This window comes from Lampetra fluviatilis, chromosome 9, assembly GCF_964198595.1.
Source record: "Lampetra fluviatilis chromosome 9, kcLamFluv1.1, whole genome shotgun sequence".
NCBI lineage: Eukaryota > Metazoa > Chordata > Hyperoartia > Petromyzontiformes > Petromyzontidae > Lampetra > Lampetra fluviatilis.
In genome coordinates, this window is record NC_136283.1 from 6661084 (window position 1) to 6685628 (window position 24545).

At 40.6% G+C, this 24545-nt stretch overlaps 2 protein-coding genes across 5 annotated transcripts in view; both read left to right on the top strand.

Moving 5' to 3' along the window:
- PDLIM3 (PDZ and LIM domain 3) overlaps positions 1-18572 on the top strand; it is a 42159-nt gene extending 23587 nt beyond the window's left edge. For 2 of the 4 annotated variants that reach the window (XM_078859707.1, XM_078859708.1), the window contains exons 4-9: positions 8042-8126; positions 13222-13280; positions 14251-14616; positions 15366-15514; positions 16652-16766; positions 17808-18572. In XM_078859707.1, coding sequence (XP_078715833.1) covers positions 8042-8126; positions 13222-13280; positions 14251-14616; positions 15366-15514; positions 16652-16766; positions 17808-17994 — 961 coding nt within the window. In that variant the 3' untranslated portion in view covers positions 17995-18572. Of the gene's footprint in view, positions 1-8041; positions 8127-11010; positions 11190-13221; positions 13281-14250; positions 14617-15365; positions 15515-16651; positions 16767-17807 lie in introns of all 4 variants that reach the window. The other 2 variants (XM_078859709.1, XM_078859710.1) reach the window with 2 other exon arrangements.
- Positions 18573-22662: 4090 nt separating this feature from the next.
- On the top strand, positions 22663-24127 carry LOC144934059 (P2Y purinoceptor 4-like). Its single transcript, XM_078859426.1, has one exon. The coding sequence runs from the start codon at positions 22663-22665 to the stop codon at positions 23629-23631; it is 969 nt and encodes a 322-aa protein (XP_078715552.1). The 3' UTR covers positions 23632-24127.
- The last annotated feature ends 418 nt before the right edge of the window (positions 24128-24545 follow it).

Genomic DNA, 24545 nt, shown 5'->3' on the forward strand with positions numbered 1-24545 from the left:
CGTGCATGGCAAGGGTGTTTAACAAGATCTTAAAGTCCAACTTGAAGGACCCTCGAAAATGGTATTTTTTTCGACCAGTGAGGAGACTCGCAACAAAGGTGATTGTTTGCACGTGCTCGGAATCTATAAACGGAATGGCCTTCCGAGTGAAAAAGATATGGACCCTGCCGGATAAGTGTGCGCAAAATATAAGGGATTCAAGCTGTAAATAATTAGCAATAATCAGTTGGTGATGATAGCATGTATATGGGTTGTAGGTGAATCCTGTATCTAAATTGCTTCATTAATATAACATTCCAAGAATCCTGTGTAAGATAACTTTTGTTCCTGGTAAATTCCGCTGATTAAATGCTTGCATTGCTCTTGGCTTGGATCACAGCCAAGTGAGAGTTTTTAGTTTCAACTATTAAATTGGGAGTTCTCCTTTAATGCATTGTGATTTATGGACTTCATTACACGTCCGAACGATAGTTATCAACTCAATCAATCATAGTGTTGTTTATTGAGGCAATTTATCTTGTTCATATTTGAGATTACTTGACAACTGTATGCAAAAGAGGTGCCTTTTTAACCTACGTGTAGATTGATACTATAAAGCAACGTACATTTTAATTTACTCCCACTTTTAGCATTCCTATATAAAAAATATTTTCTAATATGTGCTTAAGAACATTAATTTTGTAAAGTGTGGTTATTGTGCTCCAGTGGCCCGTACTTTTGTGCACCCTATTCCTTCCAAAGGCTTTCCAATATTACTGAGCGGTTTGTTTATGTTCAGTCAACACACAACTCAAGTTACGTTAGATAGTTCATACAAATTGAGTTTCAACTAATCAATTATATTTCGGTTAACATCATGTGCATTTCAGAAGAAGAGGTTGAGGTAATTTTTGAGACACAAGTGCAGGCTTTATAACATGTGCATTGTCTTTGAGCTGTACGCCTTTTGGCGTCCTCTGGTCTAGCACCAATTGAGACGAGGCTCAAAAGAAAGCTGTCTCTGGTGTGGACCAATCGGTTTCAAGGACAATGCATATATTATCTGTTTTTTGTTTGCATTTTGACCACAAGTATTGTGGTTAATGCAGACATGATTTCTTGTAAAAAGGTTTCAGTTTTGGTGACAGAAAAAAGGGAAAAAAACATATTATATTTTGTTACTGGCAAAACGAGGTCTAATGATGTAAGTGCAGGCTTATTTAAAAAAATATATATATATTGTCCACGTGGAAGTAATGTCATCATGTCAAAAAAATTACCATCTTTTCTACGACTCGAAATCTCATAAACTACCTGACAAGTAGGAAATGTTTAAGTGGACAACAAGTCAAATAATCAAAGCATTAGTATTATTCACAGCATTCTAATAGCTCACGGCTATCACGTAAGGTGACAGTCTTGCAGCTAGTTTTGCAGTACGCGCACAGCCTGTATGGTTTATATACTCCGCGGTATTAACCAGGGCGGCGATGGAGCTCAAATTCAGAACCTCTGCCACAAGCGGCAATATACACGACTGTACTCCCCGGGCCATGGCAACAACCTAACAACGAAAAATGTGTATTCACTATAAATATATTAAAGTTACATCCATTTAAATTGAATGTCAATGGAGTTTGACAAAGAAGCACCTCACTTTTCCCCCCATTGTGCTGCTAAAAGTGGATCATTAGCCACTTTAATAATTTCCGAAGTATGATTCTTGTTTGTGGCAGTAACTATTTTCAAGGATTGATTGGGGAGTCACATGTCCAGGCTGATCCCCCCCCGCCTACCACCCCAGTAATATGATACACCTGCTGGGAGTCGTGAAGCGCTGAGGGATTTTCTAAAAGAAGTGTTGCGCATGCCAGTTTGTCCTTTGCTGTTTGTGCTGTAGATGCACTAGAATGGCCAGGGCCAGTCCTGAAAATGTTTACTCGAACAAAATGTATCTGAAATTTAGAATGTATGTATGTAGTTAAATGCACTTACGCCTTATTTGCTTGAATCTGTGCAGCTACCTTTCCCAGGCAGGTAGCTGGATTACATAAACTTTGGTGTTTGAACCTTTCAAAATGCCTACATGTCTTCCTTGTGAGAAATGAAGAATGCTTTGATTTAGTGTTGTGTTGCTGTATACGTGACCACCACACTGCCCCATCCAGGTTCGGTTACTTGCCCTGCACAACAACAGCCTCGACAGTGGGAATTTGAACTTTGCCTATTGCTACTCCTAATTCAGCTCCCACTTCACATGAGCATCTGCCTGGGAGTGGTTTCACTTTGTTCTACATTACGTGAAAGCTACTTGCAAATATCGTTTAGTTTTCTGCTAGGGCTGGTGTCATTTTTGGTTGTTGTAATGGACCACGTGGGCCGAATCGTATTGAAGATCTATTTTACAATTGGGCCGATCTGTTCTACGTTTCCATGGGATCGATCGTAATCGGTCCATGAGATTCGGCATGAGTTTTGATAAAGTGTTAGACTACGCTAATGATAATGTACTTTAATACGCTACGATGCACCTTTGAATTTGCTCGCTCAAGCCATTGCTGGTGTAAGGGCTTCCACCAAAGAGGAGCTGTAGAGAGCCCATAAAAAAACAAGAACTTTATATTTTTTACCAGGTAAGGCCCACTGAGCTGCATGGCTCTTTTTCAGAAGCGACCTGGCCACAAAGATAGCACAACGAAGTGGCTTATCACGTGGAAATGTATACTAGCCAAATACTAAATAATACGTTGATAGACTAATAAAAAAATAGACTTGTCGTATGTATATTAAATTCAACAAATAAGTATCTAAATACAAATGTCCAAACCAATGAAGAGCAACTCTTACCTTGAAGGTATTGCACAATTGGGATGGGTTAAGTACTAATACAGAGAGGCACTGTTTCTGTACAACTACCCTAACACTCGCTGGGCAATTGGCTTCAACCAACTCGATAACTAGAGTTGATCACTCGGACATTTCTTGTATGTTTTTGTCATTCATCTTGAGTTCCACTTTGCAGATGTATTTATGTTCTTAAATAACTGTCCACAGTTATGCTATCTGGTCCAGGAGTTTAGTTTTGTTATTTAAAGTGAATAAAAAAATGCACCTCGCTGAAATGTATCTCTCGTATGCCAGTTTGTTAATGGACACCCAATAACAACATAACATGAGCGTATGAAGTGCAAAACGCTTGCCGACATGGGTTACAAAACATGTCGAAAGAGCCGCCACACTCCAAATTATGTCTGCATGTCAAGTGCATTTAAATTGTCCCATTAATTTGGTCGATATTGCATAATGCTCACATAGCAGCTGCATGACCGCATGTAGGCAGCACTTGTTAGAGTTATCAGGGGTAAAGTCAACAACGATGGGATTTTTACACCTGACATCATTTCCACTCGTGTCTTTTTTACAATGACAAGAGAGATGTTACCGTTGTGGTTGTTAAATTATGATGTGCGTTGAAGGATAATTTCCCGAAAGGTGGCCAGTTATATTTTATTTTCAGGCAGCGTATTTTGTTAATGGTGCTCGTCCACCGCTGCCAATGTAGCTTCATGAAATAATTTGTTGAAGTGTTTTATTAGCTTGAGGATTTAAGGACTGTATTTATATCAAATAATTTGTAGTGGTTTATAACGCTCTGCTGCGTGTTTTGTATGCATTTTGGGGTCCATTGGGCTTGGGCTGATTCCCTTGCGTCTAAACGACAGCATTCACTTCACTATTTCACTGCCGTGCAAAGTGACAATGCCAGCTTTTATTATTTATTTAACTTTTACATACATGTTGGAGATATATTTATAAAAGTGAAAGGTTCACGTTTGTTTAACGTATTTAAATGTAAGTTGGACCCTTTCGTGTTGTTGTCTCTGAACTGATTATTGAGCCACAGGTTCATCGGGGTGAACTGGTGGGTGGGGGAGGTGCTGGATTGGAGTATGGCTTGGGTTACAGGTCTTCCCCCTTTAAGCCTATATTGGTCCGTGTTGTAGATCTCTGTGATCTAGTGAACTCTCCCTTTGGAATACCACTTGCCTTGGCTCACTGTGCTGCACATACAAATACCTAAGGGTGTATGTAATGGGCTCTCTACTGCAGAGATTTAAAATTTAAGTATGGCATGGTGCTATAAAAATGGCCTGGTGGTAACTATATCAGGTAAATCAATCGTGTTGTTTTTCACATTTGTGCATCTTATTTTTCTAAATACAGATACATGATGTATCCATATATTCCAGCACAGGATAGTTGTTTACACAAAAATGAACTGGTTAAAGCAATACGAATGATACAACAAAATGTTTGTGTTTAGTTTGTTGTCCTTCCCCCGCGAAAGAAGTTCACACACACACACATACATGTTTTGAATGTTATTATTCACGAATTATATTGTTATTTTACAGTCTCTGCAGCCTTCATATTGTTGCAATAAAAACACGTAGGAGTGAAAGCAACTTTATTAGATCAGGTGAAAGAAAAGAGGTGTGCCGCTAGTCGGACATGTTACGAGAATCCACCTGGACAGGGTGCTGTACCTGGCAATGGAACACAGGAAATATGAGTAGGGAAGAAAGAAAATCAGGTAGATAAATGTAGTGGTAAAGGTTCAAGAAGAAAAGGGATTGAGATTGAATTAAACAGTGACACTCGCTAAATAAATAACACCATGGTGGGTTGTTATTCAGCCCCACCATCACTACAAAGCTAACGGAAGGGATGGATAATGTTGATTAATGTATTATTTTTCGATTTACAGCTTTCGTGACTTCAGGGATTCATCTTCTTGGTTCTTTCGGTAAAGTCACGTAGAAGGGAAGTAATAAAATAATAAAAATCAAACATAAAATCATTCTCATGACGTTTTGGCCACAACGCAAGCAGCCGTCCTCAGGTGAAGAACAGGTCTGTCGAGAAGACAGAGTCTGAATGACAACCCCAGGTTTGGAGCGTCTTTTTAAGCTGGGTTGGAGGGGGGGAAGAGCGCCTTGACAAAATAGTTTGCATATCAAGAGGAATTTAGCATATATATAACCCAACCCAGCTTATATATATGCTAAATTCATCTTTACCGAAAGAACCAAGAAGATAATGTATTATTGCAGTAGGTTGGAAAGTTTATTATTATTATTATTACATTTAATAGCTCAATAATAAGCAAATATGTCGGCAAATGTCATTAAGGTCAAATAAAAACAAGACCTCACATGTTACCGTGGGTTTGGATGGCGCGGTAGATTTATGGATAATACTTCGCGGACGATATGGACATTTGAATTTTAAAGCCGAGCAACATCTTGGCAAGCCCTGATTTCATGCGGACTCTGCTTTGAAATCCAGCACAGGGAACCACAGCGTGACACGGAGTTGAGGATATCAAGCAATTTGTCATGTTTTCTTTTTTAAGGGCACGCTGAAACTCTTCTTTTTTTAAGGGCACGCTAAGGGCACGCTGAAACTCTTCTATCGCCCAAGTAAAGCTGCCATCAATCCTGGCGCTTAAGCTCTGTGATACGTGATAGTTCGTGTGTATTAATTTACCCTGATTTGTTGCATTCTGATCTATATTTAGAAATAACTTATATGCGGCATATGGCCATTGGTCCAAATCACCCGAGACGATGTCGAGAGGCGAGCATTGTTTAACCGAGATGGTGCTTGGATGGGCGATCACCATTAATTTAAGGCCGTGATTGGCTATTGGCAACGGAGGATGTTTGGTAGAAAACAGAGGGCAGTGTGGAAAAATACGTAGTTGCACTGTGCTTCTGTGCTCCCAAATCTCTTCCATGCACCCTTACAACCTGCAATAACCAACACGGTGAAGTTATGGTCAACTACCCTACATGATCTGCGTGATTTGGGCAGGCCCTCATCCAGCAGTGGAGTGACATGGGGCACGGTATATGGCTGAGGTGGAGCAGTGGCGAGCGCGATTTGTTGAGCTCCCCATCGTGAGGTTTAACACGAATATTTGTAAGTAACGATAACTTTTAAGCGTGCTTTTATTTAGAAGCTAGTTTATGGTTACAAGTTCAGAAAGGCTTTTTGCCCCTATACAAATATGGCAATGTTTACTGTAGATTGCAAATACAATCACGCACATTATCCACGTCATTTTGAAAGGATTTACCTCGGACACGTTTTTTTCGAATACATCTTATCACTGATTTCATGTAATTAATATTTTAAGACATGCACATTGATCCAGTTCATTTTTGGAAACTGCACACGATGTAAGCTCCATTTCAAAGAGTTCACCATTTTATCGTGTGCATGCTTGTCCAGGTTCCAAGCAGGATTATAGGCCTGATACATAATCGGGGCACATCTCGACCTGAATGCTCTTAACATTGCACACATCACAGCCCACCACCGTTGGCTCTTGCCACCTGCAACTAATCAAACCCCTGGGTTGTTTGCCAAATCCTTAAAGCATGACCTAATGCTTGGCACGCAATTCCAGAGAGGCTCCCCATCACAGCCGACCAGCGTCTCCGAGGCAAATGTCGTCTGCAGCTGCACATAATGTTGATTAGAATATGAACATCATGACATTTCACATTTGGGAACAATCCAGCACTTCACCTGGCCTTGCCTGGCCTCGGCCTCGTATCATAGCACTGTTAGATTGTCGTTGCCCACTTCTCTTCCCTCCGAATGTCATCGTCATAATGATGGAATCTTGCAAACGCCCAACCTTCCAGCAACCAAACCCCACGTCTGTTTATTTTCAGTCGTCTGAGACTGTTTTCACTTGTCAAACCTCGGTACAAATTTATTCAATTCTTTAAATTTCTGTGTTTTCTCACTAAGGTTTAAAGCGGTTATTATGCATTCGCTTCAATCATTCTGAGGGCACCATGACCATTGAAAACATTATCCAGATTAAAAAAAAAATAGTAGAGGGTTGTGTTGCAACAAGGTAAAACATTTTTTTACAAAATTAATCAAGGGGGAAGCCTACTTGATTTTTTTTTCTGCCAAGAATGATTGCTATTTAAGCTTTTGACAATGTATAGCCATTTTCAGCAGATCATGTGAGTTCTGGATTAACATAATTTTATCCAAACAAATCAAAATGAAAACTTTGTAAACAATTATGAATGACCTTGGTAGTGTTAGCATTATAAATTGAAAATACATCAAAACACTTATTTGACCTTGACTGGATAACAAAGTCCCTCATTGCAGAGATTAAATCTGGCAGTGTGTTGCTCATTTGTTTATTAATAGCGCAATACATGGTGACCTGCTAAAGTGTTTCAAGAACTCTGTATTCCTTGTGGTGTGTGCCTCTCTGTGCAGTTGTATGCATATGCACGGCTGGGGTTGGTTGAACAGTGATACAGTTGTTATGCGCCTTGAGCCCAGCACACTGCGCTGTAGTTTTTTGTTCCTGGCCACAGCTATTATTAGTGGCTATCGATATCTGAACCAGTCCTGGGGGAGGTGCCCTCCTTTCACAAACCACTGGTAATGGATGATCGAACAACCCTCATGTCAAACACTGCCTGGGGAGGTCCTTCATTCAGCAGTGGATTGGCTGTGTTGCCTTTTTTCATCACGTAATTTACAAGTTCATCCAGCCATTACCAAAGTTATACTCCTGTTGGGTTTTTTATGTGTAGATTTTCATTACGCATTCTGCATTTGTATTAAATGGGGAATGATACAATATAACAATGTCAGATGATACCTTAATTTGTATAATGTTAAACACAGGACCTTGAAGATGTGTCTTAGGACTCGGCGAGTCTTTCCTGGATAAACATTTGCCATTATTATTGCGCTTTCAGATACACTTTTGCGGCGGTCTGGAACGCTCTTCCTTCCGATATAAGGAAGACATTGGAGATATGCACTATTAAATCTAAATTGAAAGCTAATTTCTTTAGAACTACTTCTTGTGTTTAGTTGTCATTCCCCGCACCTCCGATGAGCACGGTTGGCTACGTAGGGTGCGAAAGAAGTTCAACAAACATACTGTGTTATTATTAATCTCTTTCAGGATGTAGGCTAAATCAAGTGCTTACATTTGTTCCTTGTGTAGGCCTCAAACAACTCTATGGAGGCCAAATGTGATGGAGGAAGGCAAGGTTCATCCCTACAAGGTTAATTTGGCTTCCGAACCACAGGTAAGCCATCTGCGAAGGTTTTCTTTTAACTATTTGAAAAGTACGTTTACTGTAGTACCAAAGGTAAGCACTGGATCTTGAAAACTGCATCGACCATTATTCAATCCACAGGTAAGGCCCGGTATTAAAATTCAGCTTATTACATTATTTAACATCTTAACGTGTATGCTTCGTGTGGCTTGTTTTTTCTTTCTAATATCAATATGTATTGGAAAATGCTCCTGAATGTAAAAGCATGCAATGTAGGGCTTGTGTTCTCAACAGAGGGCGCTATAGGCTAATGTCTTTTCCGTACATGGATATGTCTTAAGCAGTAACATGATCGATCTTTACAACTGAGAAACGAAGGCAGTTGCCACAGTGATATGGCACAAATTTATTAAATCCCCCCCCCCTCACCTCTGTTGCTTAAACATTTAGACTGCTAAGAGGACAGTCTATTGGCAGCTGGTATGTGGTGGGATTAAGTGGGGCTAGACATCCACCTCTTCCAAGATATCCGATCGACAGAGAGGAGTTGACCAAATCTGTCCACCCACCCGCAGTGGCGAATGAGCATGCAAACAAGCAAGCAGCTTCAAGGTCGCACCGTTATCTTTTAAGTGAGAAGCGAGAAGAAGACCTGATGCAGGTCGTGATGAGAAGTAAACTGGCACTATTTGGACACGTGTAGAATGGGCAGCAACAGGAAAATAAAAAATGCGTTTTCTCGGTTCTTTCGGTAAAGTCACGTGACTTTACCGAAAGAACCAAGAAGATGAATCCCTGCAGTCACGAAAGCTTTAAATCGAAAAAAAATGCGTTGTTTGGGAAAAAATGTAAGGAACCGGAAAGAGAGGAAGACCTAACAGAGAATGGTTTGACGAAATAATAATAATAAGAGATTGGTGCCAGGAAGATGTGGCGGTCACTACTTGAGCATATTAGCACAAGACAGAGGAAAGTGGAAAGGCCGACATGTCCGTTTGTTCGTTCGCGTGCGCCAAACGGTGCATTCGTTATGGAAAATTAAACTGTAAACAATTACGGGTTCCTGATTTTCAGAAACGGTTCTCGAATATGTAAACAATTTACTGGTTGTAGTTTAAAAACTGTGCTTTTAATCCATTCATATAGTTACATATATCCAGCTATCTTTTTTTGTTTTGCTTGGGTCCGTGCTCTTTGTGTAAAATTTTGCTCAGCTTTAAATAAATTCAATAATTCTACAAGCTTTTGTTCCTCTGGTCATACCCTATGCTTTGAAGTTATGCCAGTTTACAAAAATGCACTATAAACCACCTTGATTACTATGGACAACAAAAAATATGGTTTTATATGAGGAGATACAGAGCAGAGTTTTACTTATAGTGTAAGCATTTACCAAATGCTGCAGATTAAATAAATCATATTTTGTTTAGCTTTTATAATTGTGGTTGTGTTTTATAATTTCTGTCTTGATACTAGTGATTGTACGAACAACTCAACTTAAGTATTTAGCTAATTAATAAATAAAATATTTCTAATAAATCCTTCCCTGTTTGTTGAATGGATAACTACAACATTTTTTAATATAGTTCAGTAGTAACAATAAAAAATAATTCAAGCTGTATTTTTTATATTTTACACAATAGTGCAGGTCCAAAACAGCACTGCATGGCTGTAACATTGACTATAGATATGTGGTAAGAATGTAAGACTCATGAGTGGTGTGTACATGTGTTCATAACCCATACATTACTTGTGAACTATTTCTGCTGCAGTTTCAGGGAATGCTCTAAAGTGTAATGCATTGCTTTGTGTAAAGAATGGTGTAAAACTGCATAGCTTCATACAGACTTGCCAATTTGCTAAATATTCTGATGGAATGAGTACAGGATAAATTACGGCACTATATATGAAACTAAAATAAGGATTCATATTGGACCCAATACTATTCCATAGATTATTAATGAACACTTCAAAGGCTGTTTCTATGGAGATTTTTAATTTGTGATGGTCATCATAATGATATTGTGGTTATGGGAGGCATTGGTTGTGGTACCTGGGTTTGTACAAGTTATTTTTTTAATACAAAATGCCAACACAGGTGCAAACCGTATTTAGGCCAATTATAACATGTCCAAACAGTGCAGCCATGGCGTTATGCTGCCTGCAGGCCTATGGCATCATCCTGGCCTCATTCAAGACAGACGTCAAAGTAAATTGGACGGAGTGGCAGGTTGTGAATGAAAACCTCGCGTGTATTTTAGCAGTAAACGGAAAGACAAAAAGCCAATGCATTCACGCTTGTGAAAACTATTATTTGCATTTCATACGTGACCAATATAATTAGTTTTGATGTTGGATCATAATACGTCCCTTATTTTGCTTCAAAGCTAAGCTTGGGCGTCTGTGATTTGTAAAAATATTTTTTACAGTTCTAATTTATTAATTGTGGAAATGCATATATAAACAAATACAAGGTTCATCATGACTAAATTGGTGATATAATTTTAATTGGTGAACAACCTATAAGTATAATACAAATATAATCGCTTTGGCATCTTTGATACCTCATGATCCTTCCTATCACGTATAAGACTCTTGACAAAGTTACACTCATAGATACTGGAGATGGATTGGCAGTGATTGATTGTGAAGTGGACAATGTTGACTGCAGACAAAGCACCATCGTCCACACATTGAAAGCTAAACTCTGCCACTAATTGGGGCCTCGGTGCAGTGAAAACCAGAGCCACAACAGCGCAAGGGCAGCAGCACGGCCGCTTGGCGTACTCTCTGACATGAGATAGTCGGTTGGCAGGTCTGTTTGCATGCCTGTGGGTGTGTGTGTGCGTGCGCGCATGCTTGCCACTGGCATGTGAGCCTTGCCCCGTGCATGTTGGTTCGCGCAAATCCGCAGGAAGTCAAGCCGATTGGCGTCGGCCACAACCGCAAGCCGGCACCCTTTGCCCCCGCGGGCAGTGCCCCAAAGGTGATTGGGCCCCAATACAACAACCCGGCGGGGCTCTACTCGTCCGATAACCTGCACCACGCTCTGCAGACGCAGTGTGCCGTCGCACCACCGGCCAGCAGATCCCCGTATGTGTCCTCCTATAAAGTTGCTTTGGGTTTCGTTCTTATTGTGTCTTCTCTGTCTCTCTCCAAAGCAAATGTAACACATGGCAGCTACCACCTAACGACTGTTTATCCAAACTGGTGGTTTGTGTAAAAAAAAAAAATGTCCTTGATTCATTAATTAATACCACCGTGAGCTGGTTTATTTAGGAAAATATTGTGTTGAATGTGTTACAGGTTTTTTTTATGTATGTGTATGTGTCCTCCTATAAAGTTGCTTTGGGTTTCGTTCTTATTGTGTCTTCTCTGTCTCTCTCCAAAGCAAATGTAACACATGGCAGCTACCACCTAACGACTGTTTATCCAAACTGGTGGTTTGTGTAAAAAAAAAATGTCCTTGATTCATTAATTAATACCACCGTGAGCTGGTTTATTTAGGAAAATATTGTGTTGAATGTGTTACAGGTTTTTTTTACTCTTTTCAGACAAGCAAATTACGTGGTTTTGTGTGTGTGTCTTTTTCACAATTTAATACCAATTGTGCTATCTGTGTCATGCCATGAAGAGAAGTGTCCATTAATAACTCTGACAGCAGTGCATAACTCCGTGTGGGAGGGTGGCCCACAAAAGGAAATGTCAGAGAACTTCTTCTAAGATCCCTTCTAATCACACTTTTTATTTGCACGCTAGGGAAGTCAAACTTCCCCAAATATCCTGCTACAGAGAAATGTTCAGTATGTGCCAGTCGAACTGATTTTAGCCCAATAAGGTAAAACAAATAACAAGATGTAATGTGATATTTGTTTTCTTCATGTCGTCATGAGACCAACTCGCTCGATTTGAGAACATGCTTTAATCATGAGTGGCTGTCTGGATTCGAACCCAGATTCTTTGTCGTGCTGGTTCAGCACTCTGGCCTCTGAGCTGCCTAGACACCACGATGTTTACATTTCAAAGAATCCACTGCAGGATTTGTTCGGTAACATCCAGTGTAAATATATGAAAGTATGTTAAAAAAAACAAAATGCCACGACTAAAATATAGTAAGGAATTAAAGATTTTAGTTACATATACCTTGTTTTGTGACCCCTGACCTAAGCGTAACTAACCCTGTCTGAACTTACCCACAGTGTGTTTTGACTAAAGTATTTTCTACACGTGTTTCATGTTAACATTTTTGTGTTGGCAGTGATTTAAGAGTCTATAAATGTGTCCGTCATGGCTATATATTGTTAGTGTGTGGTAATGGGCATTGTATGATCTTTTATATCGGATATCTCACAGTAAAATGCATGTTGGTAAGATAATACTACAGCAATATATATTTTTATAAACTTTATTCAAAACTTAAACAGTTTTGGGCATCTTAGAATCTGACCAGCTAGAACATCGAGATCTGGCATTCATATGTAAGAAGGTTAAACACGTGCATTCGTGGTACTATTGTTGGCACGTACACATGGACGAGACTGTGCCTGCTATCGGTTCTCTGCATACTAATCAAGTTGCAGCAAGTGTGTCGTCACGTATACATGCATACGGTAGGTGTGGACACGTTTAGAGAATGTGATTTAAAAGTAATCGGATGGCACCTACTGATTGAAAGTTTCAATAGAAGAGCTGCCGACATGAATGAAATTAGAGTATTCTACAACAAAGATGGCAGTGCCTCAAAGTAAACATTACATGAGGGCACTGAAACTAATATTAAAAACTTGCATTAAATCGAGAATCTCTTCTCGATTGATGATTGATGATGGCAACATTCAGTCCGAGTCATCATCAAGTGATTCATGAAAGCCAATTTCTATATTTATTTTCCCATGCTCTGCCTTTTGTCATATTCCTTCGAATTTCTTACCCCCAACCTCGACTTTCTCGTGTGCAGATACTCTTTTGCAACGTTTATCCTGCGCCATCTGCGGTTTGCCACTGGCTAACGTCTCTCCTCTTCATCTCCTTCATCTACCCTTGTTTTGCTTCTCAAAGATGTTCACGTTCCTTCACCTTGTTCTGTTGCTCTGTTTCTCCTAGTCGTATCTCTCTCTCTCGCCAGGATGAAGACTACTTTGAGCACAAATTCAATGCCAGGCCGAAGCCCTACGTTCCTCCCAGGTCTCGCTCGACTGCTTCCTTACAACGTTGTGTGCATGTGAATCTGCTTGCAACCAATCTTTATATATTTATACTTTAACAAGAGCCCGATACAAGGCACAGAATGTAACAGGGGGGGAGGGGAGGGGGTAGAGAAATGTTGCGGACCAAAGCCCGAACTCGGTGCTCCTGGGTTCTGAGAAGGGGAGAGAAGGTTGGACTCGCTGCCCCGCTGCTGACCGTGAGCGGGGAGCGTAGGCTGTTGCATGGGGAAGAGGGTAAGGGAAGAGGAACAAAAGAAACGGGAAAAGACGTGGGAGAGGGCATTTAACAAAATCCATAAAAACAAAATAATATACAATGCTTGCAATCAATATTAGAAGTTGTTTTGCCTGGGTCGTTTTGTCTCCTAGCTGAGCGCTATGTCAAACGTTCCTTCTGTTTGATGTCTGTAGCTTCCTGCTGTGGTTGCAGATGATTGGCAAAATTGATTGTTGGGTGAAAATATTTGTCCTCTTATAGGTTATGTTTTCAATGCAGATGTATCAGAAGTATGACATAGCTTAGACGCAATATAGTTATATCTTTCACATGTTGATTTGTATGATTAGTTGTTTGGCTACTTGACACATGACAACTATAGTGTGAATTTAAATAAGTTAAATGTAATCCTATTCCACAATGTCATCTTTTAAATGTCGGCTTAAAGTCGTCTTTACATTAATGCCCAGTTCAACGTGTAGATGTATATAATAATTCGATTAACATTTAACGGTTGCATTGTCAACTTATGTACTTTCAATATTTTTTCAAAATGAACTCGATGAAATCTAATTTCTCTGTACTTTCTGTTTTCTGTCCCTTTCCCCGTTTTCTCCTCTTTTATTTCCTTTCAACTTTTCTTCACTTTTTTGCTTTCGTGATCTCGTTCCACGACGCCTTTCTCTTTGGTGTCCCCCAAACGTCTCGCAAATCCATTTTCACAAAGCAGCGGCAGAACCGTTACCCCTCCGCCCTCCGTAGACAGCGGGCATGTCACACCGGTGCCCTCAAGTGAACGTAGCACCCCTTCGCTCCCCCCAGTCGAGTTTATCCAGCCCTACGTTAGCCACGCCGTGCCCTCCTCGTCCAGTGGTCGCAACACCCCGTCCGTGACCAGCCTGCTTAGCGTGAATCCTCAAGATCTGAAGGACATGGCCAGGGCCGCACCAAACAAACCCATTGAGGTGGAGGTGCCTGGCATGAAGGTCTTCCACGCGCAGTTTAACTCGCCCATGCAGCTTTACTCTCAAGATAACATCATGGACAGTTTGCAGGGTCAGGTCTCTTCGGCCTTGGCGTGCGACGGTCAGCAAAGGTACGTCGCACAGCAAGCCAGGATTCGCGAATGTCGATCGTGCTCAGTGAGTGAGATGGTGCTGTGATGTGTCTTGGGGGAGGAGGGATGGGCGGAGGATTGCCTAAATTATTATCCGATTGTGCTACCAGTGTCACATCAATATGTCTTATACATTTGACAGTCTTTTAGGGAAGTGCAACCTTGTTTGTTAGAGAGCAAGCCTGCACCATGGGCAAATCGCCGTTTTCCAAAAATGTGTGGAATATTTGTCGAGTCTTAGTCTGTGGATTTCACTGACTTGTTGTCTTAGTCTAGTCGACTAAAGTAGTCCAAATATTGAGTACACTATTCGTATATATTCCTTTAATCAGAGTGTTCGTCATTGGGCAAAGTTTTTTGGTCAACATTAATATATTCTTGGTTCTTTCGGTAAAGTCACGTAGAAGGGAAATTAACAATACATTCTCAATCATCATCATGATTGCTTGTGTTGCAGTCGAAACGTTGTGAGAATTTTTATTGTTAGATTTTTATTATTTTATTATTTCCCTTCTACGTGACTTTACTGAAATAACCAAGAATATGAATCCCTGCAGTCACGAAAGCTTTAAATCAAAACATTAATATATTCCACAATAACGGCAGGATCAATTAGGTAGCCTCCTGCACTCTCCAGAAATTACACAAGGCTTGGGCAAGTGAAGCGAGCATTGTGATCACGGTTATACTTCCCATGTCTGCACCACATCTCTCGACGCGTGTTCCAGCGAGCCACACAGCCCAACCCTCAAGGGTGGACTCCTCGCCGACTCGGAGGTGTACAAGCTGAGGCAAGAGAACCAAGAGGGCGGCTACGGGCCGAAACAGTCCGGCTCCTTCCAGAGGCTGCAGGAGATGCTGGAGGATGCCCCAGGTGGTGGGAGACCTGCACACATACACACGCACACACTCGGAAGATCACAATTATATGACAATGAGGGGGGGGGGGGGGGCGATCGCACATCTGCCTAGGTGGGCAAATCCCGTAAAACAAAGTTTTGCAGTGGTGTAGCTGCATGGGGTGTAATTGCTCATGTCCACACATAGTGCAGGCAAGGCTTAAGAGCGTATTGAAACCCTTAATCCAATTTAATCCCCGTGCTCACTGCGCAATCTGTTTGCGTGAAACTATGTGGTGATGAGCAATTCGCACAGAATGCGCTCTGCCTCATCAGATCTCGAAAGGCCAAACAGGGTTGAGGGTGGGTAATGCTTGAATGGGAGATCACATTGCCTAAAAACGTGTGTTATAGGCCACGGCGTGGCAGCAGATGGTGGTGCAGGAACATCCATTCTTGTACTGTATTGTTTCGAAATTGATGCTCCCCACCTCCACCAACTCGCAATGACGAGTCGGGTGACGTATTTTGAAATAAACCCTGTACAGCTTGGGGCGAGGCCCTTCCCCAACAGTGGGTTGGCAAAAGTGCTATCAATACACGACTGTGTGGCTGTGTAACAGTGGTGCTGTAATGCACCGCAGTAGAATACCAGCAAAGTGATTCCAGGCCATGGACAGCGGTAGAAATTGATTTTTTTTTGTGGCCCTCCATTTTAAGGCGTCTCAGCCTAAAGAGAGTATTTGGCATAGACATGTCAACTCTGCCACCTCGAATGTCACGTCAATGACAGTCATGGCTCAACTGTCTGCATCTGAGCATTTTACCGAGGGATTAGAGGTGCATGTTCTCTTTGACAAGTTCACTTGGCACATGCGTGTTATTTTTTTGGTTTGCTGTTCTGTTTGAGTATATTCTCCCCTCCCACCACCTTTCCTCTCTTTCCCCTCCCCCTAAAAATACCACGTTCCCAATCATTACCCCCACGTGAGTCGGGGGGGCATTGAGTGCAATCGCCCTTCTCTCTCCCATTATCTCGTGGGCACCTTGCCCCGGGGCTTGTCATCCGTGGAATATCTATACCCCCCTTTCTCCTATCGCTCGTACTTTGTGCATTTTTAAGGGGGGGTGCATGTTTTTATTTACATTGTGAGTGTGTTGCTGAATGTTCACAGGCTCTGAACGCACTGTGGGCATACGGAGTGTGAAGGCACCTGTTACGAAAGTGGGAGCAGATGTGGGTGGAGTGCAGAAGCTGCCTATTTGTTCCAAGTGTGGCAATGGAATTGTGTAAGTGACCCACTACCCAGTGGCATTGCATCGGTCTGCATATATCCTGCCTTATAATTCACTAGCAGCTGTATTTAAGATGGAATATGTCGTAATAATTAGTACACCTTTGTTTGCAAAAAATTACGTTCGTAATTTAAAGCACATTATGGGAATGCATCTTGTAAATGGTTACATTTTTTCCTGAATACATCTCCACGTGGGGAAGTTACCATGGTACAAATATTCATTAATGCTAGCTGTGTTTTATGCAAATTCCCTTAACAGAAGGAACCACAGCCACCAAATGGTTGCAATTAATTAAAAACCTTTGTAGAGTTCACATAATGAAAAATGTTGTGCCATTTATCTTTGGATTAATCAAAACATGAACAAAAAGATAAACATATGCATTCTTTCATTTATATTAAGTGAACTGGTAATCGTTTTAAAATGTAAATAATAAAATAATGAATAGTGTAAACCCAGCAACGTATAAGATGAGAATTAGTTAGCCAGATCATGGTAGATTGCTCCAAGGCCTCCATTCAATTTTCAGAGTTCACAGCGGTTCGTTACTGTGTAGTTGATGGTTTTATTGGTGCTTCTGCAATCATATACTGGACTTTTTATGAATTACGCCATGAAACGTCCATGCTGAATTTAACTTGGACTATTGATAGAATGATTATAATTCCTGGAGTACATTTGGCATTTGTCCCATACTTCACCTACAAAGTTGTAATGGCTTCACTGTTTGACAGATGGTCAAAGTTTTCCAGTAGGGGATAATGTTCCCGTTTTTTTTGTTCTGGATATTTTTCCACATTTTAGTAAATTGGATTCTGGAATGCCGGCATTTATGATTCCTACTCTCTCTTTCAAATAAGGATCACAGGATCTTGGTCACCCACTATGCAGCAGTCGGTGCAAAAAGCAGCAAATGCTTAACCGCTCGGCTATGATCCTAATAGAAATCTGTTTCTATTCATTGGCCTGGAGCAAAACGTGATCTCGGTGACCTGTTTGATTTGTTTGTTTGTGTGTGTGTGACGTACACAGAGGCCCCGTGGTGAGAGCCCGGGATAAGCCCCACCACCCCGAGTGCTTCACGTGCGGTGACTGTGGAATGAACCTCAAGCAGAAGGGCTTCTACTTTGTGGACGGGCAGATCTACTGCGACGCTCACGCCAAGGTGCGCCTGCAACCGCCCGCTGGCTACGAGCTGAAAGCGGTGTCCCCCAAGTAAGCGGCAAGCTCAGAGGAGGAGATGTTCTAGAAGTTGCTGCGATTACACGGGAGAGACACCCCAGGTATATTTGGTTAGGGATGTTATGGTATGCTCTTGTGGAGTGTCCACACACTTAGTGAGTGACGTTTAAAAAACGAAAATGTTTAATTGAAGCTGAAAAGTGTATTTTTTAAATGATGGAATAAAACACGAACACTGTCTTGAAAATTATAGCCATGAACTACGAGTGGGGCGATTTTCATATTTAAAAAAAATTGTATTGTTAATTCATCCACTGTTTATAAGACTTCCAGCTTGATCCTGTGACTTGGGGGCTCGGATTAAGTAGCTTAACTCCAATGCCCGAGTAGAATGACAGCTGAGCAGAATGGAAGCTGAGATTCTTAGACGGCGATTCTTCTCCTGTCGTCGTCTTACGAGTTTATTTGTGGACTAGTTGAGACAATTAAATAAGAAGCACACGATACATTACTTATGCCCGTGTGAGAAAGGCACAGAATGCTTAATTTCATAAATATATCCGTGGATTTACAAAAAGTTGTGAAATAAAATGTTTAATTTGGTGTTTGACAGTACTTCTCTGTTGAAAAACGACGTGGTTTGTTTATTTCTTTTCCCGATGCATGTTTATTGTACATGTGACAATGCAATTTTTTCATGTCGAGTTACACTCACAAACAACTATGCATTGCAAAATATTTTAGTGTGCAACTTGTGCCCAATAACAACATATGTACGAATGTTATTGCAAATGTCAGCGGCATACATTTATTTTGCATACGAAACTCAATGTTTAACGTTGATCAACTTTACGTTTGATCTCGATGTTTAACTTTCAATTGCTACTTTACACCTTGAATTTGCTATAATACGACAGCACAATATTTTTAGTTAATTCTGTTTTTAAAATGTATTAAAAGCATTATCTGATTTTCAGTTAGCATTTGAAATGCATGTATTTGCCAAAGACGTATTGTCGTAAGCTAAAGCCAATTTCTTTCTCACAACTATCCATTTAACTTGTATCATTGAATTTTTGTCTGTATTCAACTTCATTAATTACTTATTTGACATCAAGAATTTGCATACACGTTACACATAGCTTTACATATTGTTTTGGGGTATGTTATCAAAACACATGCACATAACATAAGTAAATGAACTACAGTACCATTTTAAGAACGTTTCATGTCTTATGATTGTATATTTATGCAGGCAAATTGAGCAATTATTAAACAGTGTTTTATAGATTTATAAAGGCATTGTAATTACTCGCATTAACAGTCTTTACTACGACTACAATTATTGTGCTGCTTCTGGAAACGATCTGCACACTGGACTTGGAATGCAGAGGTCGCCCGTTTGATTAGATCTCCTGGCACAGCAGTTGAGATAATGGTGCAAGTTTCGCAAAATTCCCCTGCCTCTTACACAGCAGTGTGAATGGGTACACGACAGTTGGTTGACCCCGGTAGGTTGCATATGGTGGGGTAAAGTGTGGGTACTCTCACCTCTTCCAAGTCGTCTGGCCAACTTGGAAGAGTAGACCAGTTACCCTCTAAGAGGGGCTCTCTAGAGCTGCAATTATAAATTCCCCACCTCCACAAATACGAGAAGGCGCATACATAACCACTACATTTTCTAGTTGTTTCGACTCAAGTTAGATCATACTTTCATTTGACATTGACATTACTGGGATGATAATACTTCGTGGAGATGTTAGATGGATCCATCCTGCAGGGACAGGGGTGAGAAAAATAGGAAATAAAAATCCCCTTGCCCATCGGAAAGTGAAAAGGATAGAATTTGATGTGCCTTATGAAGTCCTATATTTTTAATATCTGATGGAAGCTATCATTTATTGATGTTATGAGTACAATAAAGTACACTTTATAAACGTTATGTTTGCTGTTGAGTTCATATTACTACATGGTGTAGTGTGTTTTACATTGGTCTATTCATGTGTTTTAATGGTGTAAGCATTGCATCAGGTCAACGCTTAAGTGCCTTCAAGTAGCTTGTTCTGCTACTTAGTGTAACATTTTACATAAGACATCCATCATTTTCACGCTCATAAAAAAAAACTCCAGCACCAATCGCTTACACAACTTGCCGCGCAGCTTACCAATGGCACTGCCAAGAACCGTGCCATATTTTTTACAACATTTGGCCATTCTCTTTTGTGTGTGGCTGGATGAATAGCAACTTAAAATTCTACGTCGAGAAAAATTGCTTTGGTTAACCTGTGGTGGATTGACTTAGTGCCTCCCGTAGGTTTTTCGGGAGATCGGGGGATAACTCATTTAGTGGTTGATGGTGAGATGTGTATGTAATGAAATTGTTGCATACTCCACTTAACAGTGCAGAATATAATTTAAATACTCTGTGTTAGATTTTTTGTAATAAATGTAAAATATATCTATGTTTACTTGGTTTGGTATAATTGCAAGATGTTATTCCCCTCCGTGGATATTTCATTTAGTTTTTTCACGCTGTTATTAAGGCCACATAAACCAAAAACCACAGAAATGAAAAAGGTAACCTTTTTCTCGTGGGACATGCTGTTTATTCTGTGCAGGTTATGTAAAGACAATTTTCTCTTTACTCTGCAAAGGCAATTCCGGATATTACATGATCTAAAATGAGACAATGCAGCAATTGGGTTGAAAACATGTGTTTCATAACGCCAAGAAAAGGTATGTCAATGTTTATTTTTTTTATCGTTACAGAGCAAGTACGACATCATGTCTGGGAGGGAGGGGGGGTTGACCTAAAATTATGTGTGCAGTACTAAGTGGAAATAATGTGAGCTGTTATTTGCTGGAAATTAAACGGTTTGCAATGTGGGAGCATGTCACAATACCGTGCTTATTTAACACACAAACAACAGTTAAAACCTACATTTATACCAATATATTTATGGTAAGGTATTATACGGTTGTTATACACAATCGTTTGTCACGTCAAACACTGCTGTGTAACTAATAATTAGTGTTGTGTTTAATTGCATTTCATCTTAAATGTGAGCTAACAATGTGTTTTCCAACAATTTGATTACATTACGAAAAATCTTGCTTGCTTTTTCCTTCATACAAGTCCTCTTGTCTGAAAAATTTGCACAAGGAATTACGTGAATACGTGCGTAGATAATTATATGTATTCGTTGTTATAAATGTATTAGTTAGTCAGCTGGAGAAATTAAAAAGATAACCCTATATGGGAAAACGGAAACGTAAAATGGACGAGGGAGGAAAAGGACCCTTTCGTGGGACAAATGTGCGGAAGTTTAATGGGAATCTTGATGAGAAGCACTGATGATCACAAAAAGGTGGAAAACCATTGTCAGGGCTGGCTACGTGCGGTGAGAAAGAAGTTCAACATCTACCCCCACTTGTGAATATGATGACAATAGTTAAACAGTCCTGCCCGTGTTGTAGTTGGCTAATAAACTGGTGCATTATTGTAAACATGCGACATAGAATGTGGGGGCTAGGTAGGTCATGCAGAGATTTTAAATGTGAACAATTGTTTGTCATTACACTATGTCTATAGTGTCTATAATAAGAATACTTAAGGAAAAACTCCTTCATTGTATAGACTCCTCCAATCGATCTACAGAAGGCGTCGTCCATAAGTGTTGGCAAATCCACCCTGTAATTCGCATTTATCCGCAGATAAGTCGCCCAGAGATGATCTCGTGAAAGTGCTAAATTCGTAAGATTGTATTCATGTGTTTTGCAGATAAGAGGTATCACCCGAGCTGGTGACATTTATTCTATTATCAGAGGCTATCTGTGTGGAACACCTCAGTAATGTTCTAAAACGGCAAAAATAGTGTCTGCCAATAGTGTCTCTCACATGAATGCTGACAGAGGGAAAGTTTCATTGTATTTTTTTAACAATGGGTGGCTTTGGCAGCTACGAGGATATATTGTGTTTTCCAATTATTCATGTTAATTTAATCTCATATTTTAATTACGAACGCACACCTCTCCCTCGTATTCGGGCAGCTGTAAAAGTGTCGCACAGGCTGCAATCCCAGTTTATTGCGGACACTAAACAAAAGCAAATATAACATTTGTTTAAGGCACACAAATATATAATGACGTGAAGCTTGAGCTTGTCATCTCATGTATCCAGTCCCCAGCACGGAGATCTTGTGGTACATCGGTTTGAATCGACTAACTGTCCACGAGTAATATGCCACATCATGACTTCTGTAACATAATCAAGAGCTCAGGTGAGGAAAAGTTAAATCTAGTTACTTATAAGTGTGCTTTCGTTCTGTGTAGGAAAATTACTTCACACATTGTGAGGTTATTCATTCAATACAAATATGTTTCGTTCATCTATAATAATAATTATCCAGACGTATGATGGCTATTGACGTGCATTTAAATGCATTGCATATTTAATGTGGGCCACCAATGTTTATGACAGTAGTTTAATTCAATGAATAATATTACTTTGATTTTATGAATATCTGAAAATATTTAAGTGTTTTAAAATCAGTATACAGTACCCATACGGAACACTGAAGCTAATTTAATTGTCGAATTCACATCGGATTAAATTAATCCATTCCATCCTTACCTTTGCTCGTTTGTTAACTTGTGACACTGTCGTTGCATGCATGAATGCCGTTTAGACATTACAGGGAATGCCATGGACAGAATGAATCCTTCCCGTTTTCAGGATTCTTTGGTCGAGTGTTGTAGCTTAAAAAAGGTTATGGAAACGTACGTGCTGCCCACACTCTACGGCATTGTGTTCGTGGTGGGAATTTCTCTCAATTGCACTGCCCTCCTGGCTTACCGAGGCAAGCCCCGTCCCTGGTCCTGCAACACCATCATCCTGTTCAACCTGACGCTGTCGGACCTTCTCTACCTGCTCAACCTGCCCATCTGCATGTACAACTACATTGACCAATCGCCAATGACCTGGCCTCAAGTCATCTTTCGCTGCAAGTTCACGACCTTCGCATTCTACCAGAACCTCTACCTGAGCATCACCATCCTGATGTGGATGAGCGTGTATCGCTGCGTCGGGGTCGTGTCGCCGGTGCGCGCTCGACAAATACTTCGGAGGCGCGTGGTCATTTTGAGCTGCGTGTTCATGTGGCTCGCTGTGACCCTGGGATTGTTCAAGGTGGCGACCCTAGAGCAGACCACCGATTCAAATGGAACCGCACTGTGCCACGATTTGGTGAGGTCTCTGTATGAGAACAAGGAGTTTGCTTACAGCTGGTGCCTGATCGTCTTTGGCTTCCTTATGCCCTATTCGGTCATCGTGCTGTGCCAGTGTGTCATTGTAAGGACAATCCGGCGCAGCCGTGGAACGATGCAGCCGGCAAGAAGTCGATCGGCCAGGCTTATAGCCGCCACCATCATCATGTTCACCATTTCCTTCCTGCCTCATCACATCATGCGTGTTATTCGACTTGAAACGCTGTCGTATTCCCCGCATAAGTGCCACATTAGAGAAATTGTGAACGCGATTTATACTGTGTCGAAGCCCATGGCGGGGTTGCACATGTGTGTAAATCCAATATTGTACGTCTTCTCTGGAAAAGTGTACTTTACTTTTAAAAGAAATAGGATAATAAGGTTGCGTTTCATAAGAACAGTGTCCTAAATTAGTTCCTGCTTGAAAATCCAGCCGATTGCGAGCAATAAATAAAATTACAGGACTGTGCATCCAGAAAATGTCTTATAAAATGTTATGACAATAATCGTTGATAGCTTTAATTCAGAAGTGTAAGTGTTGCAAGCGCCTGTGAGAGACTGTGAAACTTTTTAAAAGGATTGTTTCAGAGCTGCCAGTGACCACATGACCAGGGGTGCGTGCCCACTATCACCAAATATTAGAAGAAAAGCGGGGTTGAGCCTTTGATAGCGATCAGGTGATAACGAAGCATAATAGGCCGTAGGGCTACATATTTGGCAGCAGAGGGCACTGCAGCATATGAGCTCCCACGTCAATGTTGTCCACCTTCACCAAACCACCATTGATCACTGTGAATGAAGTGTTCTCAAATGACCCCAGGTGACCTCCACGGCATGGGGAGGGCCCGAATCTAGCAGTGGATTCGCAAAGAGGCTGCACGTCTGGAAAGTACCCACATGCCAAATTTAAAGTTTGTTGCATGTCGGGGAAATATGCTAAACATTTTGAACAGACACACATATTCGCAAATTTGCCTTTTATATATATAGATTACAAACTTTCTGACTTTGTAAAACAAGGCAAGATTCATGGGGACCCCATGAAAGATTTAAGACATTATTTTGAGGTCTTATGCCATAACTATTTTACAAGTTCATGAGTGGGAAAATCCAATAAAATAAGTTTTATGTATCAGGACTAAATATTTACAATCTCCGAGTAAATGACGTACATACACTTTCTCTTGTGTAATTTAGGGGTCAATGCAAAAATACTTTGTTTTATTTTCTACAATGTGTAAAATACAATACAAGTCCATTAAATTAGAAAGTTCAGCTTCATTTTGTACTGTACATATTATTAAGATACCGTTATATTCTTAA